This window comes from Lithobates pipiens, unplaced genomic scaffold, assembly GCF_037356315.1.
Source record: "Lithobates pipiens isolate NorthernLeopardFrog02 unplaced genomic scaffold, aLitPip1_a1.2 Scaffold_8, whole genome shotgun sequence".
NCBI lineage: Eukaryota > Metazoa > Chordata > Amphibia > Anura > Ranidae > Lithobates > Lithobates pipiens.
Window position 1 is genome coordinate 610,043,607 of NW_027507903.1, and position 19,777 is coordinate 610,063,383.

Genomic DNA, 19,777 nt, shown 5'->3' on the forward strand with positions numbered 1-19,777 from the left:
TGATACCTGCAGAGTACCAGTCTGACCTCCCCCACCTGGCACCTGCAGAGAGTACCAGTCTGACCTCTCCCCACCTGGCACCTGCAGAGCACCAGTCCAAGCCCCTCCCCCTCCCAGTAGACCTCCCTCATCCTCTCCATCACCTGCAGTCTGCGGAGCTCCGCTCAGCATCCCCCTTTAACCACACGCAGCTTAACAGCATCCTCTCATCTCATCATCCTCATCCTACCAGGCACCTGCTGTGCACCTCACATCTTAATTTCCCTGCTGCAAGGTGCCATCCTCTGTCATCACCTGCAGAGCATCGCTCTTGCCAGGGCAGCACAGCTTGGCCTCTCGCCCGCCCGTCCATAGACAAACTGCATGCACTGCATGCAGCGTGGTGAGTGAATGAGGAGGAGGGGCTCCTATTAGCTGCATCGGTGCAGAGTGGGGGGATGAGAGCGAGAAGCAGGGAGGGAGAGGGATGTGTGAAGTCTGTACCCTTGATAACTGCAGAGCTGTCCCACCACTGCACACAGCCTGCCCTCTCCCTATTTCATCCAGCTCTGCAAGTCCTGCAAAAGCAACCTCCACCCCCCTACACCAGTCCAATCCCTGGAATCTGCTCTGAACACCTCTGCTTGCAGCTCTCCCTAACCCACGCACCATCCTGCCATTCTCTATACATCCTTCTGGACTCCTCACTTTTTTTTGTCTTACTTTTCCCATCCCCCTCCTCTCCAGTCTCTCTCCATCCCCCCTCTGTCTCATTCTCTCTATACCTCTCATCTCCTTTCTTCGAAACACATCTTCATGCCCTTAGTGGCTCGTCGTCCTGGTCACTACTGCCCTGGGATATTGCCCCTCTAGGCTACCCCACCTTGCTGGACCCCCCCTGTGCCCAAGGATATTGACCCCCCCCCCCAGGCTACCCCTTCTTGCTGGACCCCCTCATCCCCAATCATATTGACCTACCCAGGTCAATCCCTTGGAACACCGACTTCTCTTACCACTCATTTTAGCAGGACCCTTACACCCTCTTGCCCCCTTCCTTGATTAGGCACCCTACCTTTCCCCTCTTACCTGTCTCACTATGCAAGTTTCATTTGCTTGCACTGAGCAGACTCTAAGAAGTAGGACCAGCGAGGACCGTCTTTGCCCCAATCGCCCTTCTGGGGGGCAAAATGGGGGAAACAGTGGGCAGACTAAGCAGCGCACTCCCCCCATGGGGACCAAATACCCTAATCAGGTGCTCCCGCTGCTTACACACATGCTACGGGAGTCTACGGGCAAAGCTACGGGTATGAAGTACAGGTAAGAGGATGCAGAATACTTCAATTAGGAGGCTTCTGGGGTTTGACTAATTTTAAGGGAAGGTGACTTTCTCCTATTGGCATAGAGTTGATACATATATGGGGATAGTACAGTAAATGACATTGGACTTCTTCTATGTATGTCCTCTATATTCTAATAACTGCTTCAGTTGGGCTACAGTTGTAAGTACATTTAAGCTTGGCTATCTACTGTGTGCAGCCTGTTATGTACGCTATAACTACATGGGCAACTAATTTAGAGAAAAATACAAAGTGTCACCTTATATTGTCCTGAAGAGGCTTAAATTAATAGAATTAAAAACTTCTTGACACTTCTAAGCTAATGCAAAAATATACTGGCGGTCCCTAAAGATTGTATGAGATACTCCTGACATGTTGAAGTGGAGCTAAGATATTCTCAAGATCGTAACGATGTACCCCTGTGGTGTGCTGAAGTATATCTGAGATATTCCCAAGATTGTAATGAGATACCCCTGAGATTGTGTCAAGATATACAATGACATACTGCTGAGAAATTCCAGAGGTAGTGCTACAATATATCTGATACGCACTTGAGAGATTGTTGACATATACCTGAGATAGTGCTGAGCTATACCTTAGATTTTGCTCAGATATACCTGAGATAGTACTGAGATGTACCTGAGATTGTCTGGGAAATACCTGAGATAGTGCTGGGATGTACCTAAGATAGTGCTGAGATGTACCCGAGATTTTGCTGGAATATACCTGAGATAGTGCTGAGATGTACCTGAGATAGTGCTGAGATGTACCTGAGATAGTCCTGGGATATACCTGAGATAGTACTGAGATATACCTGAGATTGTGTTGGGATATCCCTGAGATAGTGCTGGGATGTACCTGAGATAGTGCTGGAATGTACCTAAAATAGTGCTGAGATGTTCCTGAGATTGTGTTGGGATATACCTGAGATCGTGCTGGGATGTACCTGAAATAGTGCTGGGGCGTACCTGAGATAGTGCTGGGACATACCTAAGATAGTACTGGGATGTACCTAAGATAGTGCTGGGATGTACCTAAGATAGTGCTGGGATGTACCTAAGATAGTGCTGGGATGTACCTGAGCTAGTGCAGGGATATACTTGAGATAGTGCCGGTATATACCTGAGATAGTTTTGAGATGTACCTATGATAGTGCTGGTATTTACCTAAGATAGTGCTGAGATTTACCCGAGATTGTGCTGGAATATACCTGAGATAGTGCTGAGATGTACCTGAGATAGTGCTGGGATATACCTGAGATAGTACTGAGATATACCTGAGATCGTGTTGGGATATCCCTGAGATAGTGCTGAGATGTACCAGAGATTGTGCTGGAATATACCTGAGATAGTGCTGGGTTGTACCTGAGATAGTGCTGGGATATACCTGAGATAGTACTGAGATATACCTGAGATCGTGTTGGGATATCCCTGAGATAGTGTTGGGATGTACCTGAGATAGTGCTGGAATGTACCTAAGATAGCGCTGGGATGTACCTAAAATAGTGCTGAGATGTTCCTGAGATCGTGTTGTGATATACCTGAGATCGTGCTGGGATGTACCTGAGATCGTGCTGGGATGTACCTGAGATCATGCTGGGATGTACCTGAGATCGTGCTGGGATGTACCTGAGATAGTGCTGGGACGTACCTGAGATCGTGCTGGGACGTACCTAAGATAGTGCTGGGATGTACCTAAGCTAGTGTAGGGATATACTTGAGATAGTGCTGGTATATACCTGAGATAGTGCTGAGATGTACCTGAGATAGTGCTGGAATATACCTGAGATGTACCTGAGATTGTGGTGGGATATACCGGAGATAGCGCTGAGATGTAACTGAGATTGTGTTGGAATATACCTGAGAGAGTGTTGAGATGTACCCAAGATAGTGCTGGAATATACCTGAGGTGGTGCTGAGATGTACCTGAGTTAGTACTGGAATATGCCTGAGATAGTGCTGAGATGTACCTGAGATAGTGCTGAGATGTACCTGAGATAGTGCTGAGATGTACCTGAGATAGTGCTGGGATATAACTGACCTAGCGCTGAGATGTACCTGAGATAGTGCTGAGATGTACCTGAGATAGTGCTGAGATGTACCTGAGATAGTGCTGAGATGTACCTGAGATAGTGCTGAGATGTACCTGAGATAGTGCTGGGATATAACTGACCTAGCGCTGAGATGTACCTGAGATAACACTGGGATATACCTGAGATTGTGCTGAGATGTACCTGAGATTGTAGTGGGATATACCTGAATAGTTCTGAGATGGATTTGAGATTGTGCTGGCATACCTGAGATAGTGCTGATATGTACCTGAGATTGTGGTGGGATATAGCTGAGATAGTGCTACGATGTAACCAAGATAGTGCTGGGATGTACCTAAGATAGTGCTGGGATGTACCTGAGCTAGTGCAGGGATATACTTGAGATAGTGCCGGTATATACCTGAGATAGTTTTGAGATGTACCTATGATAGTGCTGGTATTTACCTAAGATAGTGCTGAGATTTACCCGAGATTGTGCTGGAATATACCTGAGATAGTGCTGAGATGTACCTGAGATAGTGCTGGGATATACCTGAGATAGTACTGAGATATACCTGAGATCGTGTTGGGATATCCCTGAGATAGTGCTGAGATGTACCAGAGATTGTGCTGGAATATACCTGAGATAGTGCTGGGTTGTACCTGAGATAGTGCTGGGATATACCTGAGATAGTACTGAGATATACCTGAGATCGTGTTGGGATATCCCTGAGATAGTGTTGGGATGTACCTGAGATAGTGCTGGAATGTACCTAAGATAGCGCTGGGATGTACCTAAAATAGTGCTGAGATGTTCCTGAGATCGTGTTGTGATATACCTGAGATCGTGCTGGGATGTACCTGAGATCGTGCTGGGATGTACCTGAGATCATGCTGGGATGTACCTGAGATCGTGCTGGGATGTACCTGAGATAGTGCTGGGACGTACCTGAGATCGTGCTGGGACGTACCTAAGATAGTGCTGGGATGTACCTAAGCTAGTGTAGGGATATACTTGAGATAGTGCTGGTATATACCTGAGATAGTGCTGAGATGTACCTGAGATAGTGCTGGAATATACCTGAGATGTACCTGAGATTGTGGTGGGATATACCGGAGATAGCGCTGAGATGTAACTGAGATTGTGTTGGAATATACCTGAGAGAGTGTTGAGATGTACCCAAGATAGTGCTGGAATATACCTGAGGTGGTGCTGAGATGTACCTGAGTTAGTACTGGAATATGCCTGAGATAGTGCTGAGATGTACCTGAGATAGTGCTGAGATGTACCTGAGATAGTGCTGAGATGTACCTGAGATAGTGCTGGGATATAACTGACCTAGCGCTGAGATGTACCTGAGATAGTGCTGAGATGTACCTGAGATAGTGCTGAGATGTACCTGAGATAGTGCTGAGATGTACCTGAGATAGTGCTGAGATGTACCTGAGATAGTGCTGAGATGTACCTGAGATAGTGCTGGGATATAACTGACCTAGCGCTGAGATGTACCTGAGATAACACTGGGATATACCTGAGATTGTGCTGAGATGTACCTGAGATTGTAGTGGGATATACCTGAATAGTTCTGAGATGGATTTGAGATTGTGCTGGCATACCTGAGATAGTGCTGATATGTACCTGAGATTGTGGTGGGATATAGCTGAGATAGTGCTACGATGTAACCAAGATAGTGCTGGGATGTACCTAAGATAGTGCTGGGATGTACCTGAGCTAGTGCAGGGATATACTTGAGATAGTGCCGGTATATACCTGAGATAGTTTTGAGATGTACCTATGATAGTGCTGGTATTTACCTAAGATAGTGCTGAGATTTACCCGAGATTGTGCTGGAATATACCTGAGATAGTGCTGAGATGTACCTGAGATAGTGCTGGGATATACCTGAGATAGTACTGAGATATACCTGAGATCGTGTTGGGATATCCCTGAGATAGTGCTGAGATGTACCAGAGATTGTGCTGGAATATACCTGAGATAGTGCTGGGTTGTACCTGAGATAGTGCTGGGATATACCTGAGATAGTACTGAGATATACCTGAGATCGTGTTGGGATATCCCTGAGATAGTGTTGGGATGTACCTGAGATAGTGCTGGAATGTACCTAAGATAGCGCTGGGATGTACCTAAAATAGTGCTGAGATGTTCCTGAGATCGTGTTGTGATATACCTGAGATCGTGCTGGGATGTACCTGAGATCGTGCTGGGATGTACCTGAGATCATGCTGGGATGTACCTGAGATCGTGCTGGGATGTACCTGAGATAGTGCTGGGACGTACCTGAGATCGTGCTGGGACGTACCTAAGATAGTGCTGGGATGTACCTAAGCTAGTGTAGGGATATACTTGAGATAGTGCTGGTATATACCTGAGATAGTGCTGAGATGTACCTGAGATAGTGCTGGAATATACCTGAGATGTACCTGAGATTGTGGTGGGATATACCGGAGATAGCGCTGAGATGTAACTGAGATTGTGTTGGAATATACCTGAGAGAGTGTTGAGATGTACCCAAGATAGTGCTGGAATATACCTGAGGTGGTGCTGAGATGTACCTGAGTTAGTACTGGAATATGCCTGAGATAGTGCTGAGATGTACCTGAGATAGTGCTGAGATGTACCTGAGATAGTGCTGAGATGTACCTGAGATAGTGCTGGGATATAACTGACCTAGCGCTGAGATGTACCTGAGATAGTGCTGAGATGTACCTGAGATAGTGCTGAGATGTACCTGAGATAGTGCTGAGATGTACCTGAGATAGTGCTGGGATATAACTGACCTAGCGCTGAGATGTACCTGAGATAACACTGGGATATACCTGAGATAGTGCTGGGATATAACTGACCTAGCGCTGAGATGTACCTGAGATAACACTGGGATATACCTGAGATTGTGCTGAGATGTACCTGAGATTGTAGTGGGATATACCTGAATAGTTCTGAGATGGATTTGAGATTGTGCTGGCATACCTGAGATAGTGCTGATATGTACCTGAGATTGTGGTGGGATATAGCTGAGATAGTGCTACGATGTAACCAAGATAGTGCTGGGATATAGCTGAGATTGTGTTGGGATATCCCTGAGATAGTGCTGGGATGTACCTGAGATAGTGCTGGAATGTACCTAAAATAATGCTGAGATGTTCCTGAGATTGAGTTGGGATATACCTGAGATCGTGCTGGGATGTACCTGAAATAGTGCTGGGGCGTACCTGAGATAGTGCTGGGACATACCTAAGATAGTACTGGGATGTACCTAAGATAGTGCTGGGATGTACCTAAGATAGTGCTGGGATGTACCTAAGATAGTGCTGGGATGTACCTAAGCTAGTGCAGGGATATACTTGAGATAGTGCCGGTATATACCTGAGATAGTTTTGAGATGTACCTATGATAGTGCTGGTATTTACCTAAGATAGTGCTGAGATTTACCCGAGATTGTGCTGGAATATACCTGAGATAGTGCTGAGATGTACCTGAGATAGTACTGGGATATACCTGAGATAGTACTGAGATATACCTGAGATAGTGTTGGGATGTACCTGAGATAGTGCTGGAATGTACCTAAGATAGCGCTGGGATGTACCTAAAATAGTGCTGAGATGTTCCTGAGATCGTGTTGTGATATACCTGAGATCGTGCTGGGATGTACCTGAGATCGTGCTGGGATGTACCTGAGATCATGCTGGGATGTACCTGAGATAGTGCTGGGACGTACCTGAGATAGTGCTGGGACGTACCTGAGATCGTGCTGGGATGTACCTGAGATAGTGCTGGGATGTACCTAAGCTAGTGTAGGGATATACTTGAGATAGTGCTGGTATATACCTGAGATAGTGCTGAGATGTACCTGAGATAGTGCTGGAATATACCTGAGATGTACCTGAGATTGTGGTGGGATATACCGGAGATAGCGCTGAGATGTAACTGAGATTGTGTTGGAATATACCTGAGAGAGTGTTGAGATGTACCCAAGATAGTGCTGGAATATACCTGAGGTGGTGCTGAGATGTACCTGAGTTAGTACTGGAATATGCCTGAGATAGTGCTGAGATGTACCTGAGATAGTGCTGAGATGTACCTGAGATAGTGCTGAGATGTACCTGAGATAGTGCTGAGATGTACCTGAGATAACACTGGGATATACCTGAGATTGTGCTGAGATGTACCTGAGATTGTAGTGGGATATACCTGAATAGTTCTGAGATGGATTTGAGATTGTGCTGGCATACCTGAGATAGTGCTGATATGTACCTGAGATTGTGGTGGGATATAGCTGAGATAGTGCTACGATGTACCCAAGATAGTGCTGGGATATAACTGAATTAGCGCTGGAATATACCTGAGATAGTGCTGAGATCTACCTGAGATAGTGGTGGGATATACCTGAATAGTGACAAGATGGACTTGAGATCGTGCTGGCATACCTGAGATAGTAATGGGATGTACCCAAGATTGTGGTGGGATATAGCTGAGATAGCGCTGGGATGTACCAAGATATACAATGACAAACTGCTGAGAAATTCTTGAGATAGTGCTATAATATATCTGATAGACACTTGAGACATTGTTGAAATATACCTGAGATTTTGGTCAGATATACCTGAGATTGTCTGGGAAATACCTGAGATAGTGCTGAGATGGTGCTGAAGTATACCTGAGATAGTGCTGAAGTATACCTGAGATGGTGCTGAAGTATACCTGAGATGGTGCTGAAGTATACCTGAGATAGTGCTGAAGTATACCTGAGATGGTGCTGAAGTATACCTGAGATAGTGCTGAAGTATACCTGAGATGGTGCTGAAGTATACCTGAGATAGTGCTGAAGTATACCTGAGATGGTGCTGAAGTATACCTGAGATGGTGCTGAAGTATACCTGAGATGGTGCTGAAGTATACCTGAGATGGTGCTGAAGTATACCTGAGATGGTGCTGAAGTATACCTGAGATGGTGCTGAAGTATACCTGAGGTTGTCTGGAATATACCTGAAATAGTGCTGAGACGTACCTGAGATTGTGGTGGGATATAGCTGAGATAGTGCTGGGATGTACCCAAGATAGTCCTGAAATATACCTGAGTTAATGCTGAGATATATCCAAAATAATACTGAGATATATGTCTGTGAGAATGCTAAGATGTACAGTATGTGAGAGAGTGTACCTAAAACAGTGTTGAGATACACATACAAAGCTCTGAGATACACCTGAAATACTGTGCCTGTGATAGTACAGAGATATATCTAAGATAGTGTTGATATATACCTGGGATAGTTGAGATACTCTATACATGAGATAGTACAGTGATATACACTGATTGGCCATTGTATTAGGTACACCTTGCTAGTACCAGGTTGGATCCACTTTTGCATTCAGAACTGCCTTAATTCTTAGTGGTATAGATTCAACAAGGTGTTGGAAACATTCATTTCGAGATTTTGGTCCATATTGACATGATAGCATCACACAGTTGCTACAGATTTGTCGACTGCACATCCATGATGCAAATCTCCCATTCCACCACATCCCAAAGGCGCTGGAGATCTGGTGAGTGTGGAGGCCATTGGAGTACAGTGACATCATTGTCATGTTCAGGAAACCAGTGGTGAGATGATTTGAGCTTTGTGACATGGTGCATGATCCTGCTGGAAGATGGGTACACTGGACATGGTCAGCAACAATACCGTGACATTTAAACAATGCCAAGAAAATATTGCCCACATCATTACACCACCACCACCAGCCTGAATCGTTAATACAAGGTAGGATGGATCCATGTTTTCATGCTGTTTACTCCAAATTCTGACCCTGCCATATGATTTTTTCAGCTGAAATTCAGACTGATCAGACCAGGCAACGTTTTTCCAATTTTGGTGAGCCTGTGCGAATTGTAGCCTCAGTTTCCTGTTTTTAGCTGACTGGAGTGGCACCAGGTGTAGTCTTCTGCTGTAGCCCATCTGCTTCAATGTTCAATGTGTTGTGCACTCAGAGATGTTATTCTGCATACCTTGGGTGTAGCGAGTGGTTATTTGAGTTACCGTTGCCTTTCTATCATCTCAAACCAGTCTGCCCATTCTCCTCTGACCACTGACCTCAACAAGGCATTTTCCTCCACACAGCTGCCGCCCACTGGATATTTTCTCTTTTTCGGACCATTCTCTGTAAACCTGAGAGATGCTTGTGGGTGAAAATCCCAGTAGATCAGCAGTTTCTGAAATACTCAGACCAGCCTCTCTGGCACCAACAACCATGCCACGTTCAAAGTCACTTAAATCCTTTTTCTTCCCCATTTTGATGCTCGGTTTGAACTTCAGCAAGTCGCCTTCACTACGCCTAGATGACTAAGTGCATTGAGTTGCTGCCATGTGATTGGCTGATAACATGAGATTGCTAAAATAAACCCAAGATTGTACAGAGATATACATGAGATTGTGTTGATAGATGCCCAAGAGAGTGTTGAAATATACCTGATATAGTACTGAGATATACCCGAGATAGTACAGACATATGTAGCGGCCACAACCTTTGCTGTGCGGCCTTGACTTATTGGGCTTACCAGTTACCTTCTCTCGGCCTGCTCTTCCACGTCTAGAGGTTCCCAGGGTTGATACCCAACAACTTGAACACTGACACAGATGAAGTCCTCTTTAAAGGGTTTTATTTTGCAATATTAACTTCCAAACAACACAGTCTTTTTGGGAACAGAGGGCACGGGTGAAGAACTCAGGCACCTTGAACTGCAGGTCTAGCAAAGTCTCTAATTCCACCCAGAGAGTAGCCACTCACAGCTGGGTACTTCAAGGCTGAACAGATCTCTAGCCAGAGATCATGGCAGTCAGCACATTGACTCAAAACTTGAAACAGTCCTGTGAACATGGACAAGTTGTAACCAAAGGCGAACAGGAACCTTTTTCCTCCGTACCTGGAACGTTTCCCGTCTCCTCAATGGTACTGGAAAAGCGTGAATTTGTCAATGTCCTTCCCAACTCAGTAACAAGGCACTTCTCAGGATGCCACTTGCTGGCCCTCCTCTGAAGAGTCCTCCCCCGGTCACTTCCACAAGCTGCGGCGCCTCTCCGAGCCAAGAGCACACCCGGACACCTTGAATCCTCCCTCAGTTACTGCGCCTCGGACCAGCAGGTTCCGAAACTCGGGAACAGACTGATCCCTACCCCAGACCAGGCGGGTCTATCAGGGGCCTTCCACAGGAACATGTTGCGGGGTGTCGAATACCCCGTGACCGGGACCCCTCACAGGGCTATCCCAGTACTGGAACCAGAACACACCACACGAGTCTCACAAACTCCTCTCTCTCAAACACGCGACCCACACCTCTTAAGTACACCTTCCCAGACTCCCCAGCGGGCCCGGCACTCCCACTGATTGGTTCCTACAAGGCTGATACCTAAACATCCAACCAGACCTGGTTCTGGCCTGTCATGTGCACCTCACCGTTCACATGACCAGGCAGAACTTCCAAACACAGCCTGGCCAGACTGGTGTTAAGGCCTAACCTACACAATTAACCCTCAGAACCCCTATTGTTCTGAGGCAAAAACTAAATTTACATGCGTATGACATTTTGTCCAAAATGTCCTCCACTACACATATATCTGAGATAGTGCTGAGATATAACTGAGAAAGGGCTAGGACATACCTTAGATAGTGCTGAGGTGCCCCTGACATAGTACTGAGATACAGCCGAGACAATACTGTGATACAACATCTGGCATAGTACTGAGATACTCCTGAGAGAGTACAAGGATATGCCTCAGGTACAGTATTGCTAAAGGTAATCTGAAATGTTGCTGAGATGTACCTGAGCTCTAAGGGTATAAGCAGTGCCAGAACAAGGTCATCCAGCGCCCAGGGCAAATATTCCCATCTGCGCACCCCTCCCTATTCATGATGTGCAAGCTTAGAGGATCCTACACCCAGTAAACCATTGTGCCCAGGGCAATCGTGCCTCCCGTCCACCCCTTGTCTTGGGTAAAAGCGATAAACTGCTCTGTTTCACCTGGCTGAGATCCCACATATCTCAACTTGTGATCCACCTCACAGTTTAGATTATCTTCCATCTACTGCAGGCAATAAGCATACCCTTAAAGTGGTTGTAAACCCTTACAACACACTTTGACCTACAGGTAAACCTAGATTAAGGCTTACCTGTAGGTCCAAGAAATATCTCCTAAACCTACACGGTTTAGGAGATATTTGCCGAAAGACAGGCACTGCTGTCTACGGCGCATGCACGCAGGCGCACTGAGCGCGGCACCGTCAACGACGAAGATGCCGCGCATGTCGGCTCCCATGCGCATGCGCAAGAGTGACGTCATCGCGGCTTCACCGAATGACAGCGGCGGAGCAGCGAGACCCCACCGAGAAGATGGATGCGCCGGACTACAGGGAACGGCGGTGACTTTGCTGGCTCCTGTGTCAGGTAAGTAACACATAATGGACTACTATGCGATGCATAGTAGTCCATTATGCTTTGTCTTTGCAGGGAATGAAAGAGGAAGTAAACTCATCAGGGTTTACTTCCTCTTTAAGAACTCATGTTGTAAAGTGCTGAGCAAACTGTTGGCGCTATATACATCCTGTATAATAATAATAATAAAGGAATCCTTTGGAACTCCTACCATTCTACTTCTATATTAGAGTGCTAATCCCTTTTCACCTTTGCTCCAGATATGTATTATTATTATACGGGATTTATATAGCGCCAACGGTTTGCGCAGTGCTATACAATGTAGGAAGACATTACACCAACAGTACAATTCAAAACAAGGGAGGGGGTTAGAGGCCCTGCTCCTGTGACTTTACAATCTGAGAGGGAGGGGCTGGTGAAACAAAAAGGTAGGGACTGCGAGGGATGAACTCATGAGAGGAGTAGAAGATGCGGTTGTTAGCTGGAGGCAGGATAGGCCACCCTGAGGAGATGAGTTTTCAGGGATCGTCTAAAAGTGGACAGAGTAGGAGATAGCTGGACAGAATGGGGTAGTGAGTTCCAGAGGATGGGAGAGGCTCTGTAGAAGTCCTGGAGACAAGCATGGGAGGAGGAAACAAAGGGAGCTAAAGCGCAGAAGGTCACGGGAGGAGCGGAGAGGACCGTTTGGGTGATATTTGGAGATAAGATTGTTGATGTAGCTCAGGGCAGAATTGTGAATGGCTTTGTGTGTTATTGTTAGTGTTTTGAATTTTATTCGTTGGGCAATGGGAATCCAGTGGAGGTATTGACAGAGAGGAGTGGTGGACACTAAACGGTTGGTAAGGTGGATGAGTCTGGCTGCTGCATTCCTCCACCTATAGAGGTCGCCTGCCAACCCCTTCTAACATGGTTAGTGAGCGATTGGTCCAGCAGTCCCACCTCAGGTAGTCTTATTTGGACTGAATGTTCCTTACAAAAAAACAATCTCTTTTTAGAACCGGCAATACATTTGTGGGGGTGGATGGAGACCTATGGGTAGAGTGAACGTCTTGTGCACCATACAGTAAAAAGTACTCCTTCATCCGTTTATTAGAAGAAATGGTCCCTCGGTAGGGTGATCCCACAACAAACATCTGATTGATGGGAATCTGGGGGTTCCACAATTCATTTGCTTCCTTAAACATTTGTTTATAGAAGGTTTTATAGAGCTCAAGGTTTAACCAAGTAGTGACTTCACCTGATTATTGAGAGCTAAAATATCAGATAAAACAGCATTCCCGAGGTGTGTGGAAGATCAAAGACCCTGAATGACAGGACAGAATGTAGAATTGATGCCTGTAGGATGATGTACACATATCCGATCCCTTGTCTCTGCTAGATAAATATGCAGTCAATGAATATTTTATGACTCAAATTCAATTTAGTAAATCTATTAAACATATATCAAGTTTAAAGAAGAGTCAGTCATTATGAATTAATGCTGCCAGTCTGCCACTATAAAAAATTTAATAATAAAATGACACACTATACAACTTCTTACATTTTATATTAGTCTGTCAGTACAATAAATAGATCAGTGACATCACTAACACTTCAGGGTCATGAGAACAGTGACGTCATCACTGACACTTTACATTCATGAGAGCACAGCCCGTCCAATCACTAGAGACCAGTGACGTCATCACTGACACTTTACATTCATGAGAACACAGCCTGTCCAATCACTAGAGACCAGTGACGTCATCACTGACACTTTACATTCATGAGAACACAGCCCGTCCAATCACTAGAGACCAGTGACGTCATCACTGACACTTTTCATTCATGAGAACACTGCCCGTCCAATCACTAGAGACCAGTGACGTCATCACTGACACTTTACATTCATGAGAACACAGCCCGTCCAATCACTAGAGACCAGTGACGTCATCACTGACACTTTACATTCATGAGAACACAGCCCGTCCAATCACTAGAGACCAGTGACGTCATCACTGACACTTTACATTCATGAGAACACAGCCTGTCCAATCACTAGAGACCAGTGATATCACCGACACTTTATATTCATGAGAACACAGCCGGTCCAATCACTAAAGATCAGTGACACCATTGGCACTTCCTATTTATATAATCTAATTGCTAGAGACCAGCGACATCCCCAACACAACCTGTAACAAACAAATAAATAAATAAATAAATAACTAACACCCAACCACAACACTACCTGCCTGGAGTTTGCATGTTCTCCCTGTACCTGCGTGGGTTTCCTCCCAGTACTCTGGTTTCCTCCCACACTCCGAAAACATGCAGGTAGGTTAATTGGCTTCTGTCCAAAATTGGCCCTAGTATATGAATGGGGACCTTGGATTGTGGGCTCCTTGAGGGTAGGGACTGATGTGAGTGTGCAATGTACAGGGATAGGGACAATTGTAGACACTCACTCAGGTTGAACTGGATGGACTGGTGTCTCTATTCAACCTTACTAACTATGTAACACTTCATGGTCATGAGAACACAGCCTGTCCAATCACTAGAGACCAGTGACATCACTGACATGGCGGACAGGGGCGGACTGACCATTGGGCCACTCGGGCACTACCTGAGGGCCCCATGCCACTAGGGGGCCCCATCAGGGTTGCCAGCCTCAGCAAAACCAGGGACACTATGTAAAAATGTGTGGGTTTTTTTACATCTGTCTCTGAAATGTCCCTTACCGACATCCTTTTGGTCTAAAAATCCAGAGATTATAGCTGCCCCACCTCTCCAGTACCTTCTCAGCCAATAGAAACATGTCTGTGTATACTGTGTGATTGTATACTGTGTGTGTGTGTTTGTGTATACTGTGTGGCCCCATAATCTCTGATTGCCTGGGGGCCCCATAATCTACTATTGCCGGGGGGCCCCATGAGTTGTCAGTCCATCCCTGCTGACACTTCATATTCATGGGAACACAGCCCATCCAATCACTAGAGACCAGTGACACCATTGACATCTCCTATTCATGTAATCAAATCTCTAGAGACCAGTGACATCCCCAACACAACCTGTAACAAATAAATAAATAACATTTCATATTCATGAGAACACAGCCCGTCCAATGACTAGAGACCAGTGACATCACCAACACTTCATCTTCTTGAGAACACAGCCCGTCCAATCACAAGAGACCAGTGACATCACCAACACTTCATCTTCTTGAGAACACAGCTCGTCCAATCACAAGAGACCAGTGATATCACCGACACTTTATATGCATGAGAATACAGCCCGTCCAATCACTAGAGACCAGTGACATCACCAAAATTTCATATTCTTCAGAACACAGCCCATCCAATCACTAGAGACCAGTGACATCACCAACACTTCATCTTCTTGAGAACACAGCTCGTCCAATCACAAGAGACCAGTGATATCACCGACACTTTATATGCATGAGAATACAGCCCGTCCAATCACTAGAGACTAGTGACATCACCAAAATTTCATATTCTTCAGAACACAGCCCATCCAATCACTAGAGACCAGTGACATCACCAAAATTTCATATTCTTGGGAGCACAGCTCGTCCAATCACAAGAGACCAGTGATATCGCCGACACTTCATATTCTTGAGAACACAACTCGGGCTGTGTTCTCATGAATATGAAGTGTCGGTGATATCACTATATCACTAACACTTCATATTCATAAGAACACAGCCCATCCAATCACTAGAGACCAGTGACATCACAGACGCTTCATATTCACGAGAACAAAGCCTGTCCAATCACAAGAGAACAGTGACATCACCAACACTTCATATTCTTGAGAACACAGCCAATCCAATCACTAGAGACCAGTGACATCACCAACATTTCATATTCTTGAGAACACAGCTCATCCAATCACAAGAGACCAGTGACATCACAGACACTTCATATTCACGAGAACACAGCCCGTCCAATTACAAGAGACCAGTAACATCACAGACACTTCATATTCTTGAGAACACAGCTCGTCCAATCACAAGAGACCAGTGACATCACCAACACTTCTTATTCATAAAAACACAGCCTCAAAATTTGGGTGAAATTTTTTAAGGATATTAAAAAACAAGTGAATTGAAAATTTTTCTTGCCAGCCATGTCTATGAGACACAGCTGGCCCTGCCCAGTGGCATTGACCCCGGGAACTATTCAGGCATCATCAAGTCAATCAGCCACAGCCCACTGAACCCCTAGTAATTTCTGGAGGAACCCTATGATCTCACAGGACCCCGGTTACAAATGGCTAGGTGAAAACTGCCCATGGATGAGTAGAATTTCAAATGAAAATTCTCAGAAAAATAATTCTCTAAGTAAGTTTTTTTTTCGTTCTTCTGATTATTAGTGGGGTCAAATTGATGTTCATTTTTGACCGCAGTAAGGAGAAAATTCAAAGGAGTAGGATGGAAATTTTAGCTTTAATGAACTCATTTCTAACAGTATATTTTGGTTTTCATGAATTCGTCCGTTAATTCCAAAATCAAATGTCAAAAATTTCAAATGAGAATTTTCGTAGGAATTTTCCAAAGAAGTTGGAAATTCTATGGCCAGCTTAAGCCATAGTGTGAGGGAAGTCACCTAATGTCCCTAGACCAGGGGTGTCCCCATAGAGATAGAGTGGTGGGACAATTCTCTCCTTGGCAATGACCAGTTGTGCTACCACTGGGCTGAGCTCTCAATGCACAATCTGCTAAGCAACCAATGTTGACACTTTAGGTCATTTTTTTCCCCCTTCCTCATTATTTGTTTCTGAAAGGAGCCCCTTCCCCCATAATGCCCCAGGGAGCTTCCAGGGCTGCCTTATCTTGTGCTTACACATGCAAGTACATCACTAAAGATGAAGGCTCTATGTAGACCTTTGGAAAAACAGCAATTCATTTGCATGAGCAGGGCGATACGTATTTAGGGATGTCCTGTCAATGGGGTACTGTTGCTATTGTTGTAGAAAGAGAAAACGATCTAAAAAATTAGACAGGCACTGTAACTACTTAAAGGGATACTAAACACCCGCTGTTAAATGTACATGGCCCCTTCTATTTCTGTATGTGGATGATGGCACTGTAATTATTTTAAATTAAAAAACAAACAAAAAAAACAAAGTTATTTTTTCCCAATCGTTATACAGCTGTCACATGACCCAGCTCTCTCCCAGCCTGTCTGCAGGGAAATGTAAGTAGGAGGAGCTTCTAGTCCTCTGCTGCTGGTTTAAAAAAAAAAAAAAAAACAGCCTTTGGATACAGAGTAAAAATAAATAAATAATACCAATAAACTGCTTTAAATTGTATATAAATATATATTTGAAATCAAATTATTTATTATTTTGTGGAAATTACAGGGTGTCAGTCACAGGCTTTGTCACTTTCCTCCAGTCTGTGTCTTAGAATAAGGGGGAGGTGAAGCCTCCGTTAATCTACATGTAATATCCTACCCCCATTGTGTTTAGTTGGTTAGTGGGCATGGAGAAGCAGGGAGGGAGTGGGCTGTCATCATACGTGTGTGCAGTCTATTGTATTAGGGTTTGCACCCCACAACACAAATATGCATGTGACTATATATATATATATATTCAGACATACATACTATTTTAAATAGTTTTTTTTATGTTCCAATACATTTAACATCTTATGGCAGAGAGGGGAGTGTGAGGGAGGTAAGAGAGAGGGGGAGAGAGAGAGAGAGAGAGAGAGAGAGAGAGAGAGAGAGAGAGAGGAGGGTGAGAGAGGGTAATGGATAGGGGAGGGTGATAAGAGAGAGGGGGTGAGAGGGGAGGGTGAGGGGGGTAAGAGAGAGAGAAGAGGGTGAGAGTGGGTAATTGAGGAGGGAGGGTGAAGAGGGTAAGAGAGAGGGGGGAGTGAGGGGGTAAGATAGAGGGGGTGAGAGAGATGGGAGGGTGAGAGGGGGTAAGAGAGAGAGTGGGGTGAGAGAGAGGGGAGGGTGAGAGGGGGTAAGAGTGAGGGGAGGGTGAGGGGGTAAGAGTGAGGGGAGGGTGAGGGGGGTAAGAGAGAGGGCAGGGTGAAAGAGAGGGGAGGGTGAGGGGGTAAGAGAGATATGGATTACGTGTGTAGTGCATGACAGGGCACAGTGCGTTCCCTTTCCCTCGGGTCCCATTTGGCCTGCACACTTCTGTACACTGGATGATACATTGGATGGCACTAGTGCATGGGGTCATTAGGGTGTGCCCAGACACACCTGTCACCCCCCTTGAACATGCCCATGGCTGTCATTTACCACTGTGTATACACCCACATATGTGACTCTATAGTCACATGGTCTGCAATGTTTTCTGGAAGCTATGTACAGACTCTGCCAGCCTCTCCCATCAGCCACGATCTGCCTACATTGCACAGAGAAGCACAGAGACCCAGTGAAGACACATCACTGAGTCTAAAATAAAGTATGTAATGAAGATGGAAAGGTTTTATTTAAACATTTAATTATCGAGTTAATGAGGATGGAGGGAGGCGAAAAATAAGCAGATTAAACTTCAGCTTTAATTTTTTTCTTATGACAGCTTGACAAATGGCCGATGCTCTATTAGAGAGATACAGGGATTTATTATACAACCAAACTTTTCTGTGCTTTTCTTGCATTTTATGCTGATGTTCGCTGGCTCTCATCTCCCCAGTCTAGACTTGTAATGATCCTGTACCATTTATGTATCAACAACGAGAATCAGAACATTCCGATCTGTACTCCCCGGGAGAGACCTTGGTAGATCTGTGCCAACTTATGAGGGACATTCATCATAAACCAGCTCATGGTTATGGCAGGAATACTATCATTAGTTACATATCAAAACCTACCAGCGCGAAGATCTGCGCTGCGAGCGAGTCAATGCAGAATAATCACAATACAGAAGCACGGATGATAATGATTATAACAACAATAATAATAATAATTTTTATTATTACTTTTTATTATTATTTTAATTATTATTATTATATCATATTATAAACAGATAAAAAGCCCCAAATTTGTGGACTTCTGCCCAGTGTTAATTTTGACGTCAAATTTAGTTTTAGTCATAGTCTTTTGACTGCCATTTTAGTTTTAGTTGTATCTTAGTCATCTGAATTTTTTAGTTTTAGTCGTATTTTAGTTGACTAAAATCTCCAGTACCAGTGTTAATTTCATCGATAAGAATATTTTCGTCTATTTATTATTATTGTACACGATTTATATAGCGCCAACAGTTTGTGCAGCGTATTACAGTGTGTGTGTGTGTGTGTGTGTGTGTGTGTGTGTGTGTGTGTGTGTGTGTGTGTGTGTGCGCAGTACAATTACAATACAGTGCAATACAGAAGGGATGGGAGGGCCCTGCTCATGGCACTTCCAATCTAAAGCAGTGGTCTCCAAACTGGACGTGGCCTTTTGCTTGCCTTTATCTGGCCCTTGGGGCACTATTCCTTCCACTGATACAGCACTATATCTCCCACTGACACCAACAATGGGTGTACGATCCCACCTACTGACACAATCGTTGGGGCACAATTCTTCGCACTGACATCAATGATGGGGATTATTATTGATGGGGCACTACTACTCCCACTAATACCAGTGATAGGGCACTATTCCTCTCACTGATACCAAGGATGGGGTACTATTCCTGCCACTAATACCAATGATGGGGCACCATTCTTCCCACTGACACCAACAATGGAAATTATTCTTTCTACCAATACCAATGATGAGGCACCATTCCGCCCACTGACACCAACAATGGAAATTATTCTTTCCACCAATACCAATGATGAGGCACTGTTTCTCCCCCTGCCACCTACAGGTGGTATTATGTAATTGTTTTATGGATTTTTTTTTTACCATCTCTGATCACCAAGTCTGAGGAATTGTCTACTCTTGATGGTCACAATCTGGCCCTCCTAGAGTTTGAAGGACAGTAAACTGGCCCTTTGCCTAGAACAGTCTTTCTCAACCTTTTCAACACAGAGGAACCCTTGAAAT

At 44.8% G+C, this 19,777-nt stretch overlaps 1 protein-coding gene across 2 annotated transcripts in view; it reads left to right on the plus strand.

Moving 5' to 3' along the window:
* Positions 1–201: 201 nt before the first annotated feature.
* Positions 202–19,777, plus strand: part of KCNAB3 (potassium voltage-gated channel subfamily A regulatory beta subunit 3) — an 88,013-nt gene continuing 68,437 nt past the window's right edge. The window contains exon 1 of one of the 2 annotated variants that reach the window (XM_077470631.1): positions 202–1,296. In XM_077470631.1, the coding sequence (XP_077326757.1) occupies positions 1,076–1,296 (221 nt within the window). In that variant the 5' untranslated portion in view covers positions 202–1,075. The remainder of the gene's footprint in view (positions 1,297–19,777) is intronic. The other variant, XM_077470632.1, reaches the window with a different exon arrangement.